Source organism: Periophthalmus magnuspinnatus, chromosome 16 (assembly GCF_009829125.3).
Source record: "Periophthalmus magnuspinnatus isolate fPerMag1 chromosome 16, fPerMag1.2.pri, whole genome shotgun sequence".
Classification (NCBI taxonomy): Eukaryota; Metazoa; Chordata; class Actinopteri; order Gobiiformes; family Gobiidae; genus Periophthalmus; species Periophthalmus magnuspinnatus.
Window position 1 is genome coordinate 808,867 of NC_047141.1, and position 16,732 is coordinate 825,598.

The 16,732-nt window shown below is 45.5% G+C and overlaps 1 protein-coding gene across 1 annotated transcript; it reads left to right on the top strand.

Moving 5' to 3' along the window:
* The first annotated feature begins 391 nt into the window (after positions 1–391).
* On the top strand, positions 392–13,860 carry tmem116 (transmembrane protein 116). Its single transcript, XM_055227714.1, has 8 exons — positions 392–421; positions 4,426–4,479; positions 5,240–5,289; positions 6,886–6,969; positions 9,761–9,896; positions 10,552–10,696; positions 13,229–13,308; positions 13,708–13,860. The coding sequence occupies exons 1-8, from the start codon at positions 392–394 to the stop codon at positions 13,858–13,860; spliced, it is 732 nt and encodes a 243-aa protein (XP_055083689.1).
* Positions 13,861–16,732: the final 2,872 nt, after the last annotated feature.

Sequence of the window (16,732 nt, forward strand, 5' to 3'; positions counted from 1 at the left end):
TCCCCTCTCTCCTCTTCATGCCCTCCTCTCTCCTCCTCTCTCTTTCTCTTCTTCATTCCCCCCTCACTCTCTTTCTTCTCTTCACCCCCCATCTCTCCTCTCCTCCCTCTCTCCTCCTGCTCTCTCTTTCTTCTCTTCACTCCCCCTCTCATCTCCTCTCCTCCTTCACTCCTCCCTCTCATCTCCTATCTCTTTCCTCCCTCTCTCCTCCCTCTGTTCTCCCTCTTTTCTCCCTCTCTTCTCCCTGTCCCTCCTTTAATGATGTTCATATGATCACATAGTTTACGTATGATGTGTTTATACCTTCTCTGGTACAGCCTGCTGTTTAGACCAGACGAGGACTAGACCCGGTTTCACTTTCGGGTGTTTTGTAGGTGTCTGTGGTGCTAAGATGGATCCAGCTCAGCACCTCGTCTCTCAGGTCAGAACTTTTCATCTTTTTGGCAAAATGTGCCTTGTGTTAATGCTGCCGCTGTTTCTTTTGTAATTATAAATCCATTGCCTAGTACATTGATACTTTGCAGTGACATCACACTGGGGGTGTACTGGATGAATCTCTGTGGTGAAATGTTCAGCAGTTACCATGAAAACGCAATGCACATATTAGCAAACACCCCCATAAAGGAAAAAAAACAAACAAGAAAAAATATGAAATGGATTTAAACGGCACGTTTTCGGGAGCCTGTGATCAATCCGAGCACTCATGGTCCTGTTTATGAGTTTGATTTTACACAAAAAAGGTGAGCGTGACTGTAAACTATTGGCTAATGCTAGCTAGCTTGTGACTATAAGGTTATTTGAGAGGGATTTGTTTAATAGCCCGCCTGTTATACTTCATCTCAGTCAGTTTTTTATGGTCAGATTGTGTTAAAATAAAGCTCAGATTAAAGTCTACCAGTGTTTCAGACAGAGCAGTGCCTGCAGTTAGCATCACTGCATGAGACCTGGTCGACTGAGGGATTACACAGACATGCCAAAATCATGCAACAGAAAAATTGTGAAGGGTGTCAAATGTACAACAAAGATGATTTCATATTCAGATTCAGTGCCACTTTTGTTTTCTTTTTATGACATATGGAACATGCCAGATTTACCTCATCCAGAACCAGGACTATACCAGGACTATACCAGGACTATACCAGGACTATACCAGGACTAAACCAGGACTAAACCAGAACTGTACCAGGACTAAACGGGACTGTCCCAGGACTAAACCAGGACTAAACCAATACTAAAGCAGGACTAAAAAAGGACTAAACCAAGACTAAACTAAGACTAAACCAGGACTAAACTAAGACTAAACCAACATTAAACCAGAACTAAACCAGTGCTAAACCAGGACTAAACTAGGACTAAACCAAGACTAAACCAGGACTAAAAAAGGACTAAACCAAGACTAAACTAAGACTAAACCAACATTAAACCAGAACTAAACCAGGACTAAACAGGACTAAACCAAGACTAAATAAGGACTAAACCAGGACTACAGATCTGGTCCTGGGATCTCACGTGGACTCACTTGTTGGTATTTGTTTGTTTTTTGCAGTGTTGTTGGGTCCAGCTCCATCATCGCTTTTGTGATGTCCCAGAGACTCCGCACAACTCCAGAGGTCTGAATCAGGACTAAACCAGGACTAAACCAGGACTAAACCAGGACTAAACCAGGACTAAACCAGGACTAAACCAGGACTAAACCAGGACTAAACTAGGATTAACCAGAACCAAACCAGGTCTAACCCGGTCTCTCTCTTCAGCTGTTCCCTCTGCTTTGGCTCAGTCTCTCAGACCTGCTCCTGTCTCTGTTCTGGCTCCTGGCAGCAGCCATCTTTGACGGCTGTTCCTGGCTTCGCCCCATTGAACAGGTGAATTATGGGTAATATTAAAAAGTGCTTAATAGTTCCATTCTCCCGGTCATAATTCTCATCGTCATATTTAATAGAGATAAAAAACTGATCAAATAAATAATGTTCATACAGATAGAGATGTGTGTTGTTGTTGTTGTAAAACAGAGAGTTCTTGGGTCCAGTCACTGATAGAAATGATCAGGTTCAACATTTGTGCATTTACCTTTTGGAGATTTCATGGTAAAGTACAATGTGATCAATAGAACTGTGCCTGTCCCATCTTGAAGTATGACATCATCACGTTCTACAATCTGAAATCCTCTATTAATGGGGCGACAGTGGCTCAGTGGTTAGAGTGTTGGTCCCCAACCCGAAGGTCGGAGGAGGTGTGTGCGTGAATGATAGGTGGTGGTCGGAGGGGCCAATGGCGCAGATTGGCAGCCTCGCTTCCGTCAGTCTGCCCCAGGGCAGCTGTGGCTACAATAGTAGCTTACCATCACCAAGTGTGGAAACGAATGAATAATGACTATAGTGCAGCGCTTTGAGAGGCTTTGACAAACCTGTAAAGTGCATTACAAGTGTAAGCCATTATTATTAAATAAATGTCTGTGTAATTACTGGGCCATGCTTTGTGCTTTTGGAGGGGAATCACGTTAATTTTTTTTTTTTTTTTGTGCAAACTATGGTCTGTTAAATATTTGTAACATTTCTTCTTTAAATAGAGACGTGAGGTTCTGAGGGTTTCACATCATTTTTCACAACTGAAACTAAACAAGAAGTTAGGTTTTATGAAGTTTGGGTTTTCAAAATAAAACTCGCTTCTGCTTTTACCACGCTTCTGTCTCTTTCAAATACAGCCAAGGTCAAACACCGCTTAGTCTGGTTTAAACCAGGTCTAAACCAGGACTAAACCAGGACTAAACAAGGACTAAACCAGGTTTAAACCAGGACTAAACAAGGACTAAACCAGGTCTAAACCAGGACTAAACCAGTACTAAGCCAGGACAAAACCAGGGGGGTCTACACCAGCTGTTAACAAGGACTAAACTAGGTCTAAACAAGGCCAAATCCAAGTCTAAACCAGGACTAAACCAGGTCTAAACCAGGTCTAAACCCATAATAAAACGAGGACTAAACCAGGTTTTAATCAGGATTAAACTAGGCCTAAGCAAGGCCCATGCTCACTTCCTGTTTGGAACGCGGCGGCTAGCAGTTTAGCTATGTCCATTTATATATACAGTCTATGATTAAACCTGCATTTGACCCATCCTTCAGTGTCTCTGGGCTAAATCTATCAAGAGCAGTGGGACCCATCTCCAGATCTTAAGCTATTGTGCATATTTTGGGTTGATAGAAACTGGCCCACTCAGACACAGACAGAACATGCAAACTCCACACAGACACAGACAGAACAAGCAAACTCCACACAGACACAGACAGAACATGCAAACTCCACACAGACACAGACAGAACATGCACACTACATACAGACACAGGGAAAACATGCAAACTCTACCCAGAAACAGGAAGAACATGCATACTCCATACAGACACAGAAAGAACATGCAAACTCCACACAGACACAGTTAGAACATGCAAACTCCACCCAGACACAGAACTCAGATGTGGGTCAGATCAGGGATGGTCTAAAACAGTGTTGACAGTGTGACCTAGTTCTTTTGTTTTGATCCAGTGAAGCGACTTTGCTCTGCTCTGGACCATGACAAAAACAAAATTCAGACCTGGTTTAGTCCTGGTTTAGACCTGGTTTACTTTTAGTTCAGTCCTTGTTCAGTCCTTGTTCAGTCCTGGTTCAGTTCTAGCTGAGTTCTGGTTCGGTCCTGGTTTAGTCCTGGTTTAGCCCTGGTTCAGTCCTGGTCCAGTCCTGGTTCAGTCCTGGTTCAGTCCTGGTTCAGTCCCGGTTTAGTCCTGGTTTAGTCATGGTCCAGTCCTGGTCCAATCCTGGTTCAATCCTGGTACCGTTCTGGTCCAATACTGGGTCAGTCCTGGCTCGCACCTAGTTTAGTCCTGGTCCAGTATTGGTTTAGACCTGGTTTAGCCCTGGTTCAGTCCTGGACCAGTCCCGGTCCAGTCCTGGTCTAGTCCCCGGTCCAGTCCTGATTCAGTCCCGGTTCAGTCTTGGTCCGGTCCCGGTTCAGTCCTGGTTCAGTCCTGGTTTAGTCCTGGTCTAGTCCTGGTTCAGTCCTGGTTCAATACAGGTATCATTCTGGTCCAATCCTGGTTCAGTCCTGATTTACACTTGGTTTAGTCGTGGTTCAGTCGTGGTTTAGACCTGAATTAGCCCTGGTTCAGTCCTGGTCCAGTCCCGGTCCAGTGACGGCCCAGTCCTGAATCAGTTCTGGTCCAGTCCTGGTTCAGTTCCGGTTTAGTTCTTGTTCAGTCCTGGTACCGTTCTGGTCTAGTCTTGGTTCAGTCCTCATCCAGTCCCGGTCCAGTCCTGGTCCAGTACTGGTTCAGTCCTAGTCCAGTCCTGGTTCAGTCCTGGTTTAAATCCTGTTTTCTTTTGCAGGTCTTGTACTTGAGCTGTTTCATGTTTTCTCTGAATCTGGTTTGGACTCAGTTCATCTCCATCAGAGCCCAGTTCACCTGCCACCTCACTGGGTGCATGGGACAGGTAACATATGCACCTGTCACTGCACCTGTCTGAACACTGACGGATTATTCACTAAAAGGACTACAGCCCCAAAACCTGTGACTGAAAAGACATAGATTTTCCTGGTTTAGTTTCATCGTCTCTGGGTCTTCTTCGTCTGTTCTGCCATTTTACTTTCACCACTAGAGTCTACTCCCGTCTCAGGTCCAGCTCTGCTTTTGTAAAACCTTACTTCTAAGCGCCAAAATCATCATTATCTCAACACATTCATTTCTCCTTCTGAGTCTGTCCGGATGGAACTGAATAGAAATGAATGAAAGGTCCGGTCCATAAACAAAGTCACTGTCCCAGAACCCATCTGGACCCATCCCATTGAGCAGAAACAGGCGGTTTGTCAGACTTAAAATCAAAATATGTTTTGTGACTAAATTGAATATGGATTTAGGTCTAAATGAACCAAATCCACATTTTGGACAAAATCTTCACTAAAAATCATCTGTCATTATTGTTTGCTGTTCAGATTTGTACATTTATGAAATGGTTTAGTCCTCTTTTAGTCCTGGTTTAGTCCTAGTCTAGTCCTTGTTTAGTCCTGGTTTAGTCCTGATTTAGTCCTGGTTTAGTCCTGGTCTAGTCATGGTTTAGCCTTGTCTAGTCCTGGTTTAAACCGGGTTTAGTTCTGGTCTAGTCCTGGTTTAGTCCTGGATTATTCCACAAAGGCAGCCCTGTGTCGCATACTGCCCCAGGGCAGCTGTGTCTCATGTGAAATGTGTCTCTACAGATCTCCAACAGACTCAGCTCCAGGAAGAAGATGGCAGCTCTGCTCTGCGGGTCAGTGTTTTTCAAACTGTGGTGCGCAAGCTCCTTCAAGTGGGACTAGGACAGCTCATGTGGGTTTGAACCACTTTTTAGTCCTCCTATAGATCAGTTTGTACTACACTATTGGGAATAATGTTGTCCACTTTTAGACCTGGTTTAGGCCTACTTTAGACCTGGAATAGTCCTGTTGTAGACCCGGTTTAGCCCTAGATTAGACCTGGAATAGTCCTGTTGTAGACCTGGTTTAGCCCTAGATTAGACCCGGAATAGTCCTGTTATAGACCCGGTTTAGCCCTAGATTAGACCCGGAATAGTCCTGTTATAGACCCGGTTTAGCACTAGATTAGAACCGGAATAGTTCTGTTGTAGACCCGGTTTAGCCCTAGATTAGACCTGGAATAGTCCTGTTGTAGACCCGGTTTAGCTCTAGATTAGACCTAGAATAGTCCTGTTGTAGACCTGGTTTAGCCCTAGATTAGACCCGGAATAGTCCTGTTATAGACCCGGTTTAGCACTAGATTAGACCTGGAATAGTCCTGTTGTAGACCCGGTTTAGCTCTAGATTAGACCTAGAATAGTCCTGTTGTAGACCTGGTTTAGCCCTAGATTAGACCCGGAATAGTCCTGTTATAGACCCGGTTTAGCACTAGATTAGACCCGGAATAGTTCTGTTGTAGACCCGGTTTAGCCCTAGATTAGACCTGGAATAGTCCTGTTGTAGACCCGGTTTAGCTCTAGATTAGACCTAGAATAGTCCTGTTGTAGACCTGGGTTAGGCCTAGATTAGACCTGGAATAGTCCTGTTGTAGAACTGGTAGGCCTAGATTAGACCTGTAATAGTCCTGTTGTAGACCTGGAATAGTCCTGTTGTACACCTGTTTTAGCCCTAGATTAGACCCGGAATAGTCCTGTTGTAGACCCGGTTTAGCCCTAGATTAGACCTGTAATAGTCCTGTTGTAGACCCGGTTTAGCTCTAGATTAGACCCGGAATAGTCCTGTTGTAGACCTGGGTTAGGCCTAGATTAGACCTGAAATATTCCTGATGTAGAACCGGTAGGCCTACATTAGACCTGTAATAGTCCTGTTGTAGACCTGGTTTAGCCCTAGATTAGACCCGGAATAGTCCTGTTGTAGACCTGGTTTAGCCCTAGATTAGACCTGTAATAGTCCTGTTGTAGACCTGGTTTAGCCCTAGATTAGACCCGGAATAGTCCTGTTGTACACCTGGTTTAGCCCTAGATTAGACCCGGAATAGTCCTGTTGTAGACCTGGTTTAGCCCTAGATTAGACCCGGAATAGTCCTGTTGTACACCTGGTTTAGCCCTAGATTAGACCCGGAATAGTCCTGTTGTAGACCTGGTTTAGCCCTAGATTAGACCCGGAATAGTCCTGTTGTAGACCTGGTTTAGCCCTAGATTAGACCCGGAATAGTCCTGTTGTAGACCTGGTTTAGCCCTAGATTAGACCCGGAATAGTCCTGTTGTAGACCTGGTTTAGCCCCAGATTAGACCTGGAATAATCCTGTTATAGACCCGGTTTAGAACTGATGGTACTTGGTGTGAATAGTTTGACTGTAGGGCAGTGTCTGCTACTCTTTCTGTGTCCAGAGTTCTTCCTGTTCTCCTGGTAACTCCAGTGTTCATCCTCTCAGAGCGAAGCCACTGTCAGAGCAACACCACTGAGCCTGACAGGTGAGACAGGTGTGACAGGTGACAGTGTGAAAAGTGAGCGTGACAGGTGAGAGTGTGACAAGTGAACGCGACAGGTGTGACAGGTGAGCATGACAAGTGAATGTGACAGGTGTGACAGGTGAGCATGACAAGTGAATGTGACAGGTGTGACAGGTGAGCATGACAAGTGAATGTGACAGGTGTGACAGGTGAGCGTGACAAGTGAATGTGACAGGTGTGACAGGTGAGCGTGACAAGTGAATGTGATAGGTGAATGTGACAGGTGAGAATGTGATAAGTGAACGTGACAGATGTGACAAGTGAGAGTGTGACAAGTGAACATGACAAGTGTGACAGGTGAGAGTGTGATAAGTGAACGTGACAGGTGAATGTGACAGGTGAGAGTGTGATAAGTGAACGTGACAGGTGAATGTGACAGGTGAGAGTGTGATAAGTGAACGTTACAGGTGAATGTGACAGGTGAGAGTGTGATAAGTGAACGTGACAGGTGAATGTGACAGGTGAATGTGACAGGTGAGAGTGTAACAAGTGAATGTGACAGGTGAGAGTATGACAAGTGAACGTGACAGGTGTGACAGGTGAGAGTATGACAAGTGAACGTGACAGGTGAGCGTGACAAGTGAATGTGACAGGTGTGACAGGTGAGCGTGACAAGTGAATGTGATAGGTGAATGTGACAGGTGAGAATGTGATAAGTGAACGTGACAGATGTGACAAGTGAGAGTGTGACAAGTGAACATGACAAGTGTGACAGGTGAGAGTATGCCAAGTCAAACATGACAGGTGAGCGTGATAAGTAAACATGACAGGTGTGACAGGTGAGAGTGTGATAAGTGAACGTGACAGGTGAATGTGACAGGTGAGAGTGTGATAAGTGAACGTTACAGGTGAATGTGACAGGTGAGAGTGTGATAAGTGAACGTTACAGGTGAATGTGACAGGTGAGAATGTGATAAGTGAACGTTACAGGTGAATGTGACAGGTGATAGTGTAACAAGTGAATGTGACAGGTGAGAGTATGACAAGTGAACGTGACAGGTGTGACAGGTGAGAGTATGACAAGTGAACGTGACAGGTGTGACAGGTGAGTGTGACAAGTGAATGTGACAGGTGTGACAGGTGAGAGTGTGACAAGTGAACGTGACAGGTGTGACAGGTGAGAGTGTGATAAGTGAACATTACAGGCATGACAGGTGAGTGTGATAAGTGAATGTGATAGGTGTGACAGGTGAGAGTGTGACAAGTGAACGTGACAGGCGTGACAGGTGAGAGTGTGACAAGTGAACGTGACAGGCGTGACAGGTGAGTGTGATAAGTGAACGTGACAGGTGAGTGTGATAAGTGAACATGACAGGTGTGACAGGTGAGAGTGTGATAAGTGAACATGACCGGTGTGACAGGTGAGAGTGTGATAAGTGAACATGGCAGGCGTGACAGGTGAGATTGTGACAAGTGAACGTGACAGGTGAATGTGACAGGTGAGTGTGATAAGTGAACGTGACAGATGTGACAGGTGAGTGTGACAAATGAACATGACAGGTGAGAGTGATAAGTCGATGTGACAGGTGAATGTGACAGATGAGAGTGTGACAGGTGAGAGTGTGACAAGTGAGCGTGACAAGTGAATGTGACAGGTGAGAGTGTGATAAATGAATGTGACAGTTCTGACAGGTGAGAGTGTGACAGGTGAGAGTGACAAGTGTACGTGGCAGGTGTGACAGGTGAGAGTGTGACAAGTGAACGTGACAGCCGTGACAGGTGAGTGTGATAAGTGAACGTGACAGGTGAGTGTGATAAGTGAACATGACAGGTGTGACAGGTGAGAGTGTGATAAGTGAACATGACCGGTGTGACAGGTGAGAGTGTGATAAGTGAACATGACAGGCGTGACAGGTGAGATTGTGACAAGTGAACGTGACAGGTGAATGTGACAGGTGAGTGTGATAAGTGAACGTGACAGATGTGACAAGGTGAGTGTGACAAATGAACGTGACAGGTGAGAGTGATAAGTGGATGTGACAGGTGAATGTGACAGATGAGAGTGTGACAGGTGAGAGTGTGACAAGTGAGCGTGACAAGTGAATGTGACAGGTGAGAGTGTGATAAATGAATGTGACAGTTCTGACAGGTGAGAGTGTGACAGGTGAGAGTGACAAGTGTACGTGGCAGGTGTGACAGGTGAGAGTGTGACAAGTGAACGTGACAGGTGTGACAGGTGAGCGTGTGACAGGTGAGAAAGGGCGTGATAGGGCTCAGAGTGTGGCTCCCTCTTTTGGGGCGAGGCTGTGTTGCAGATGTGTCAGGTTTAGGTTTGCTTTGTACTTCACAAAACTGAAATAGAAGGTTAAAGCAATAGTTCGGAACATTCTCCAGAGAGATGGATACATTTAATGTCACAACAATATTTCCATTGAAACAAGCAGGTGAAGGTCCTCCTCCAGGCCAAATAAAAGTCAGATTTGTGGAGAGTCAAGCCTGCTCACAGAAAGGATGCATGTTTTTCAGTGTAATAAAAACATCCATAATGAAAAAACATGATGTTATTTTAGTCTATTTTCTGGCAAAAATGATACATACTAAGGCATTAACTTTAAATAAACATAATTAAAGAATAAAATTTACTGATGCAGATTACATGTAATCTGACCATGTGTGTTGTGGTAGTAGATTACATGTTTATGTAGAAGTTTCTGAGCATGTGCAGAACAAATTTGGACACTAGTTCTGCGTCAACTCAAACTGGGGACTGACACGGCGGTCTAAACGTATCTCTTGTGTTGTGTTGTCTCAGGTGTCTGCTGATGGAGACTGGTGCCCTGTTTATGACATCACAGCACCCACAGCCAATCAGAGCCTGCCGTCTGGTCCAAGCCTACTGCAGCTCCGCCCTCCTCTGCACATTCCTGCTCACGCTCGCCGGGATCATGGTAAAGACTAAGGACTAAAACAGGACTGAACCGGGACTAAATCAGGACTGAACCAGGGCTGAACCAGGGCTGAACCAGGACTAAACCGGGACTGAACCAGGACTGAACCAGTACTAAACCAGGACTGAACCAGGACTAAACCAGGGCTGAACCAGGGCTGAACCAGGGCTGAACCGGGGCTGAACCGGGACTGAACCGGGACTGAACCGGGACTGAACCGGGACTAAACCAGGACTGAACCAGGGCTGAACCAGGGCTGAACCGGGACTAAACCGGGACTGAACCAGGACTGAACCAGGACTGAACCAGGACTAAACCAGGGCTGAACCAGGACTAAACCGGGACTGAACCAGGACTGAACCGGGACTAAACCAGGACTGAACCAGGACTAAACCAGGACTGAACCAGGACTAAACCAGGGCTGAACCAGGACTAAACCGGGACTGAACCAGGACTGAACCAGGACTAAACCAGGGCTGAACCAGTATTAAACCAGGACTGAACCAGGACTAAACCAGGGCTGAACCAGGACTAAACCAGGACTGAACCAGGACTGAACCAGGACTAAACCAGGACTGAACCAGGACTAAACAAAGACTGAACCAGGACTGAACCGGGACTGCGCCAGGTCTAAATTAGGATTTGTGTCTCTCAGGGGTTGATGGTTCGATCCCGCGCGCTGCTCTGGCGTGTGTTGTCCTGTGGAGGTTTTGTGGGCTGCCAGCAGAGGGCACTGCTCCAGGAAATGGACCTCAGGATGGTGCTGTACCCACTCGTCTTCTTCTGCTGCTGGGGCCCAGGTGGGTCATGTGGCATAGTCATGCGACGTGGTTGTCTATAACCCTGCTTCGCACCCCAATGAGTTCAGAACTTTTAACCCAGCACAATGCCATCTTCCAATCTTCTTCTATAACTAGATCTTCTATTTCCATGAGCTTAGCATCCTAGCAAAGGATGCAGAAAATGGCAAAAATCAAGCAGTAAACACACCCGGACATGACAATGACATGTATAAACTGTAATTGACACCAAAAAAATATTATGAAAGACAACTCGGTAGTGCCACCTCAAATTTAGATTTACATTGGGCCAATGGGAGCCCGACAAAAAAAATCATGGCCATGCCCTAAAACTTACAGGAAGTCGGCCATATTGGATCAAACCTGGGAATGACAAAAGCGCCCTCGCTGTTAGGATATCTCCTCACACAGTTTTCATCATAAACACTTCAAATTTGGCCAAAACCCACTAAGCCCATCTGTGATTAAAGATTATCAATTACATTTTGAATATGACTTAGGGTGTGGTCATGATGAATTTTCAACAAAATTGCAATTTTTGGAATATTTTAAAAAAAGATTTCTCTTTCAGACATTTTTTGTTGGGAAAAAGCCAATAGAGCGTTTATGCAGATTTGCGGAATGAACACAATGATATTGAAATCATGGTGCTAGCCAACAAAGTGATTCTCTGGCGCCAATCCATTTGTTGTGGTCTTCTGAAAAAATTCACACATTAATTGTGGGGCTCAATGTGAGAAAGTCACATGACTCTAGCTTTATGGTTTAGGAGAAAAATAATGGGTTGAAAAAAAAATTCTGAGAGCGGTTCAGAAGCCCCACATGAGGAATAATACAAGTTACAGTTACGTCGCCCGGACTGGTGTTACCGGGGTCCCACCCTGGAGCCAGGCATGGGGTGCTCGGCAGCGAGCGACTGGTGGCCGGGCCTTTCCCCATGGGGCCCAACCGGGCCCAGCCCAAAGGAGTAACGTGGACCCACCACCTGCGAGAGGAGCCATAAGGGGCGGGTGCAGAGAGATCCGGGTGGCACTTGAAGGTGGGGGCCTCGATAACCGGATCTCCGGACATGGAGCCTGGCTCTGGGGAAATGGAATGTCACCTCGCTGGGGGGAAGGAGCCTGAGTGTGTGGGAGGTTGAGCGTTACCGGCTAGATATAGTCGGCCTCATCTCCACGCACAGCTTAGGGGCTTAAGAGGGGGTGGACTCTCCATTTCTCTGGGGTTGCCCGCGGGGAGCGGCGGCGAGCTGGTGTGGGCTCATTGCCCCACAGCCTAGCCGCCATGTGTTGGAGTTCACCCTGGTGAATGAGAAGGTCGCGTCCCAATTTTTTCAAAAATTTTACCTCTCACATTTGAATTTTTTACTCCATGGATTTTGATTCAAGAAACTTACAAATTGATTAAGGTAAACGAGACCCATGTGGAATTATAGGCTACTGTCTTTATTTTTGCTGTGTAATAAAATGTGGGTGTGGCCAGCCTGTTAAAAAAAGCAATCTTTTGAAGTATTAAATCACACGTAACTCAAACATGCAGTGTCCTATTTCCCAGCATTAATATATATTTTGTTCAAAATGTTGATCTGAACACAATGATATTCAATTTACATTACTCCACAGCGCCCCCTTGAACTTTTGAATGGTACTCAAAAAAATTACTTTGTCACAAACATTTGAAATTCAACATGGACATCCCTATTGCCATACTGAACTAAATAGCTAATGAGAGCATACCTCTATTTTCAAAGGTGTTGCCATGGCAACATCCAACATTTCTCAAAGAAATACATGTGTTTTGGTTAACTGGGATGAAAAAAATGTGTTTGTCATAGACCATTGAAATTAAGTACACATATTCCGCACATCATACAGAACAAAAAAGCTAATGAAGACATACCTCTATTTCCAACCGTGCAGGCATGAAAATGTCAGAAATGGGCTCATTAGAATGAATGGAGTAGTATTACTGTAGTGGAAACGAGTAGCAGAATCTTTGTGGTGGTGTACTCCACGGTCGCAAAGGGGACGAGGGCCTTTGTCACTGTTTGCAGTTTATTATTATTATTATTATTATTATTATTATTATTATTATTATTATTATTATTATTATTATTATTATTTTACATTCTTTAATTGTAAACCGCAAAATTTATGTGACAGGAAACAGGACCTGTGATTTCATGCTCCAAACTGCAGAGCTGACAGGCTCTGCCCCTTCATAGAGACATTTCACTGGAATAAGCAGCAGGTTTTCATTTGTGTTTTTTTTTTTTTTTTTTGAAAAAGGGTGGTTTTGAACCCTACAGGTATGACCCGGAGTGATTCTTTTAAATAATGAAACTAAGTACAGAACAGTGTGTGGAGATAGGGGGTAGGTAAAAACACACATTTTCTGAGCATCATACCTGGACAACTGAGGGATTACACAGACATTGCTCACGCTAATACTCACGGAACACTGTTTAGGGATTAAACGTTCTCAAAGGTCAGTGTTGTAGAACATGTCCCTGATCCTCCTCTTCCTTCTCAGCGACTCTCGTGGCTCTGCTCCGGATGCTCTTTCCCTTGGGGCCTCAGGGACTGACTGGAGCTGCACTCTACATCACACAGGTACTGAGGCTGCTGCTGTTCAGTCCCATTTAGTTCTACTTTAGTCCTGCTTCAGTCTCATTTACTCCTGCTTTAGTCCTGCTTTAGTCCTGCTTCAGTCCTACTTTAGTTCTACTTTAGTCCTGCTTTGGTCCTGTTTGCTTTAGTCCAAGTTTAAATTTGCTTTAATCCTGTTTTAGTTCCATTTAGTCCTGCTTGCTTTAGTCCTACGTTAAATCTGCTTTGGTCCTGCTTTAGTCCCGTTTACTCCTGCATAAGTCCTCCTCGCTTTAGTCCTAGTTTAAACTTGCTGTAGTCCTGCTGTAGTCCTGCTGTAGTCCTGCTGTAGTCCTGCTGTAGTCCTGCTGTAGTCCTGCTTTAGCCCCACTTCACTCACAGTTCAGTCCTCTCCTGTCTCAGGTTCTGGCCTGTGGCTCTCAGGGCTTGTGGTTCTCGTTGGTATTTGGTGGTTCCAGGTCCAGAGTTCTCAGAGACGCTCAGACACAGATGCCCCTCATGAGGAATCAGAAACATAGAGGGTACCTCAGCCTGGGCCCAGCTGGGTACTCCTGACCCACCCTGCTTTAGTTCTGGTTTAGTCCAGGTATAGTCTAGGTTTTCAGATCGAATCCTGTTTGGACTCCATGCGGAAACTGTTGTTAATGTGTGATATGTGATTTTTTTTTCACAAATGAGAATTTGTACAGAAATAAACCTCACAAATTAACCTCACAATAAACAGCTTCAGTTTCATGATTATTTTACCGATAGTGGAACCTGGGATTCAGGAGGTGTCCTGGTACACTGGATCAGCTCTATAAACTTCATTCGGTGTTCAAGGGCTCATGGGAGTTTGCACAGTCCACATGTGCTTTGTGGATCTGGAGAAGGCATTCAGCTGCACCCCTTGTGGTGTTCTGTGGGGGGCGCTCTGGGAGTTGTGTTCTCTGCTCTAGGTCAGACCTGTGTGAGCAGCAGCACAGACCTCTCACTAACAGAGCTCAGTTTATGTAACTCACATGTAAAAGGAGAATGTGCACAAGCCAGTGTGTGCAGAAATGTGTGTCAGATGCCCTCCCTGTGCGTGAGCTGCACAGGAGGGCATCTGTTCATGTTGATGGATTTTTCTTCAGAACAGAACACACATGCATCAGTGTGAATTAAATAAAAAGCAACTCCAGGGATGTTTCTGAGAACATTATATCAGAACAGGGTTAAAGCCCCACTTTGAAACATTTTCTTATTAGAACAGGGTTAAAACCCCACTATGGGACATTTCCTCAATAGAACAGGGTTCAAGCCCCACTGCGGGACATTTCATCACATTAGAACAGGGTGAAAGCCTCACTGCGGGACATTTCATCACATTAGAACAGGGTGAAAGCCTCACTGCGGGACATTTCCTCATCAGAACAGGGTTAAAGCCTCACTGTGGATGTTACGTGCCAGTTGGTCCAGCGGTGGTGGCAAGCAACGAGTTGATATTAAAACCGGGTGTAGAACAGAAGTGAGAACGTGGAGACATGGTCAGACAATCATAAAATAAATTTATTATTATACAACGTGCTCAAAAGTGTATAAAGTAAAACTAGGTGATACAAAAATAAAATACAAATAATTCAAACAATGCTGCAGTGGAGGACCCACTGGTGGCTGGTGGGGTGCGCAGCTCCGGGCTGGTATATCCTGCGCTAATCGCTCCAGGTGCAGCTCAGCCGGTGGGTGGATCTGGGAAAATGGGAGGCAAGGCCAAAGAACTGGACTAGTACTGGACTTAACACCTCCCCCTATAAAAACAAAGACTACACCCCCATGATCTGACTAGTCCGTAACAGTGGAACATTTCCTCATTAGAACAGGGTTAAAGTCCCACTATGAGACAGTTCCTCAATAGAACAGGGTTAAAGCCCCACTGTGGGACATTTAATCACAGAAGGTTTAACACAAGATTCAGTAACAAGAGGTGTTTAATAAAAATAAATTTTATACAATGAGACACCTCATACACCATGATTCATTCCAACAGAAACTGTAGTAAAAAGGTGCACTATGTAACATTTCTAGTGGTGTATCAACCACCTGCTTGTCTCCATGGAGATACTGTCTTACCCGGAATGTTGCAGTATGGCAATAGTAAATGCATCTATCCTACTTTTATTGTATTACAGGCGTTTTCATTGCTCGTCTCTATGAATATATAAGTTTAATGCTGTGCTATGGATCTCCATGGAAACCCTTCACCAGAAATGTTACATAGTGCAGCTTTCAGGCAGTATAAAGCGAGACATTATTTAGTATCAGATTTTTTTCTGTTATGTCCTGTCCATCACAGATGTGCTCCTGGCCTCGCTCCTGACTCCGCCCCCTCTTGTCACTCTAGTGCAGGGAGGCGTGGCTAGAGCTGGGACTGACTCCGCCCACCGCCGGCAGGTATGAGTGATGGAGGATGGGCAACTGTAGTGAGACAGGCCCACACACGCTGAAACAGAGCAGCAGAGTGGTTAGCCTCTGGTGGAGTGTGCATGTCCTCCCTGTGTGACTGTGGCTCCTCCCTCTCTCCAGGAGGTTGTGGGTTAAACTCCTGATCTGAGTGTTACTGTGGCAGAGTGACTATGCTGTCTCCTCCCTCTCAACAGGAGGTTGTGGGTTATACTCCTGATCTGAGTGTTACAGTGGCAGAGTGAGTAGCCTCACTGTTTGGTGGAGTTGATGCGGTCCTCCTCTGTGCCTCTCTCTTCAGAACAGACCGGAGCCTCATGAGTCCACACTGGTCTTCCTCTCACCCCCGTGACTTCTGAGAGAGGGAGAGAAAGGGAGGGAGGGAAGGGGGGGGGGGGAGAGGGAGGGAGGGAGGGAGGGAGGGAGGGGGAGAGAGGGAAGGGGGGGAGAGGGAGGGGGAGAGGGAGGGGGGGAGGGAGGGAGGGAGGGGGAGAGAGGGAAGGGGGGGAGAGGGAGAGGGAGGGAGGGGGGAAGGAGGGGGGAGGGAGGGAGCTTTATGTTGACAATATTAAATGATTTGAACATTTGTTTTGTGTTTCTTGCAGCAACTTCGAATATGATTTAGAAAACACCACTTTTTGGAAGACTTTCTTAGAACATAACTTTGTACTTCTGTACTCTTGCTGTACAGTTTTTGGCTCCTGCACCCACCTCTGCTGTCATGGTGCTCTTGAAAATTATGAAATCACAAAAGTTGCAGTTATTCAGATAATTTAATGTGCTCTGCAAAGAAGAACATCTCTTGTTTACATACATCTATTTGTACCTTTTTGCACCCATTTGTAACATTGTTCTGAAATGTGCCTGTATGTCAGGTGCCCTCCCGGTGTTTCCATGGGGTCTTATGCTGTGTAAAAGCAGCTAACCCTATAGTTTAGACCTCTACAAACACATTCTGGAAAGGAGGTGCTTGCCATTATTCACTGTATATTATTGTAAATCACTT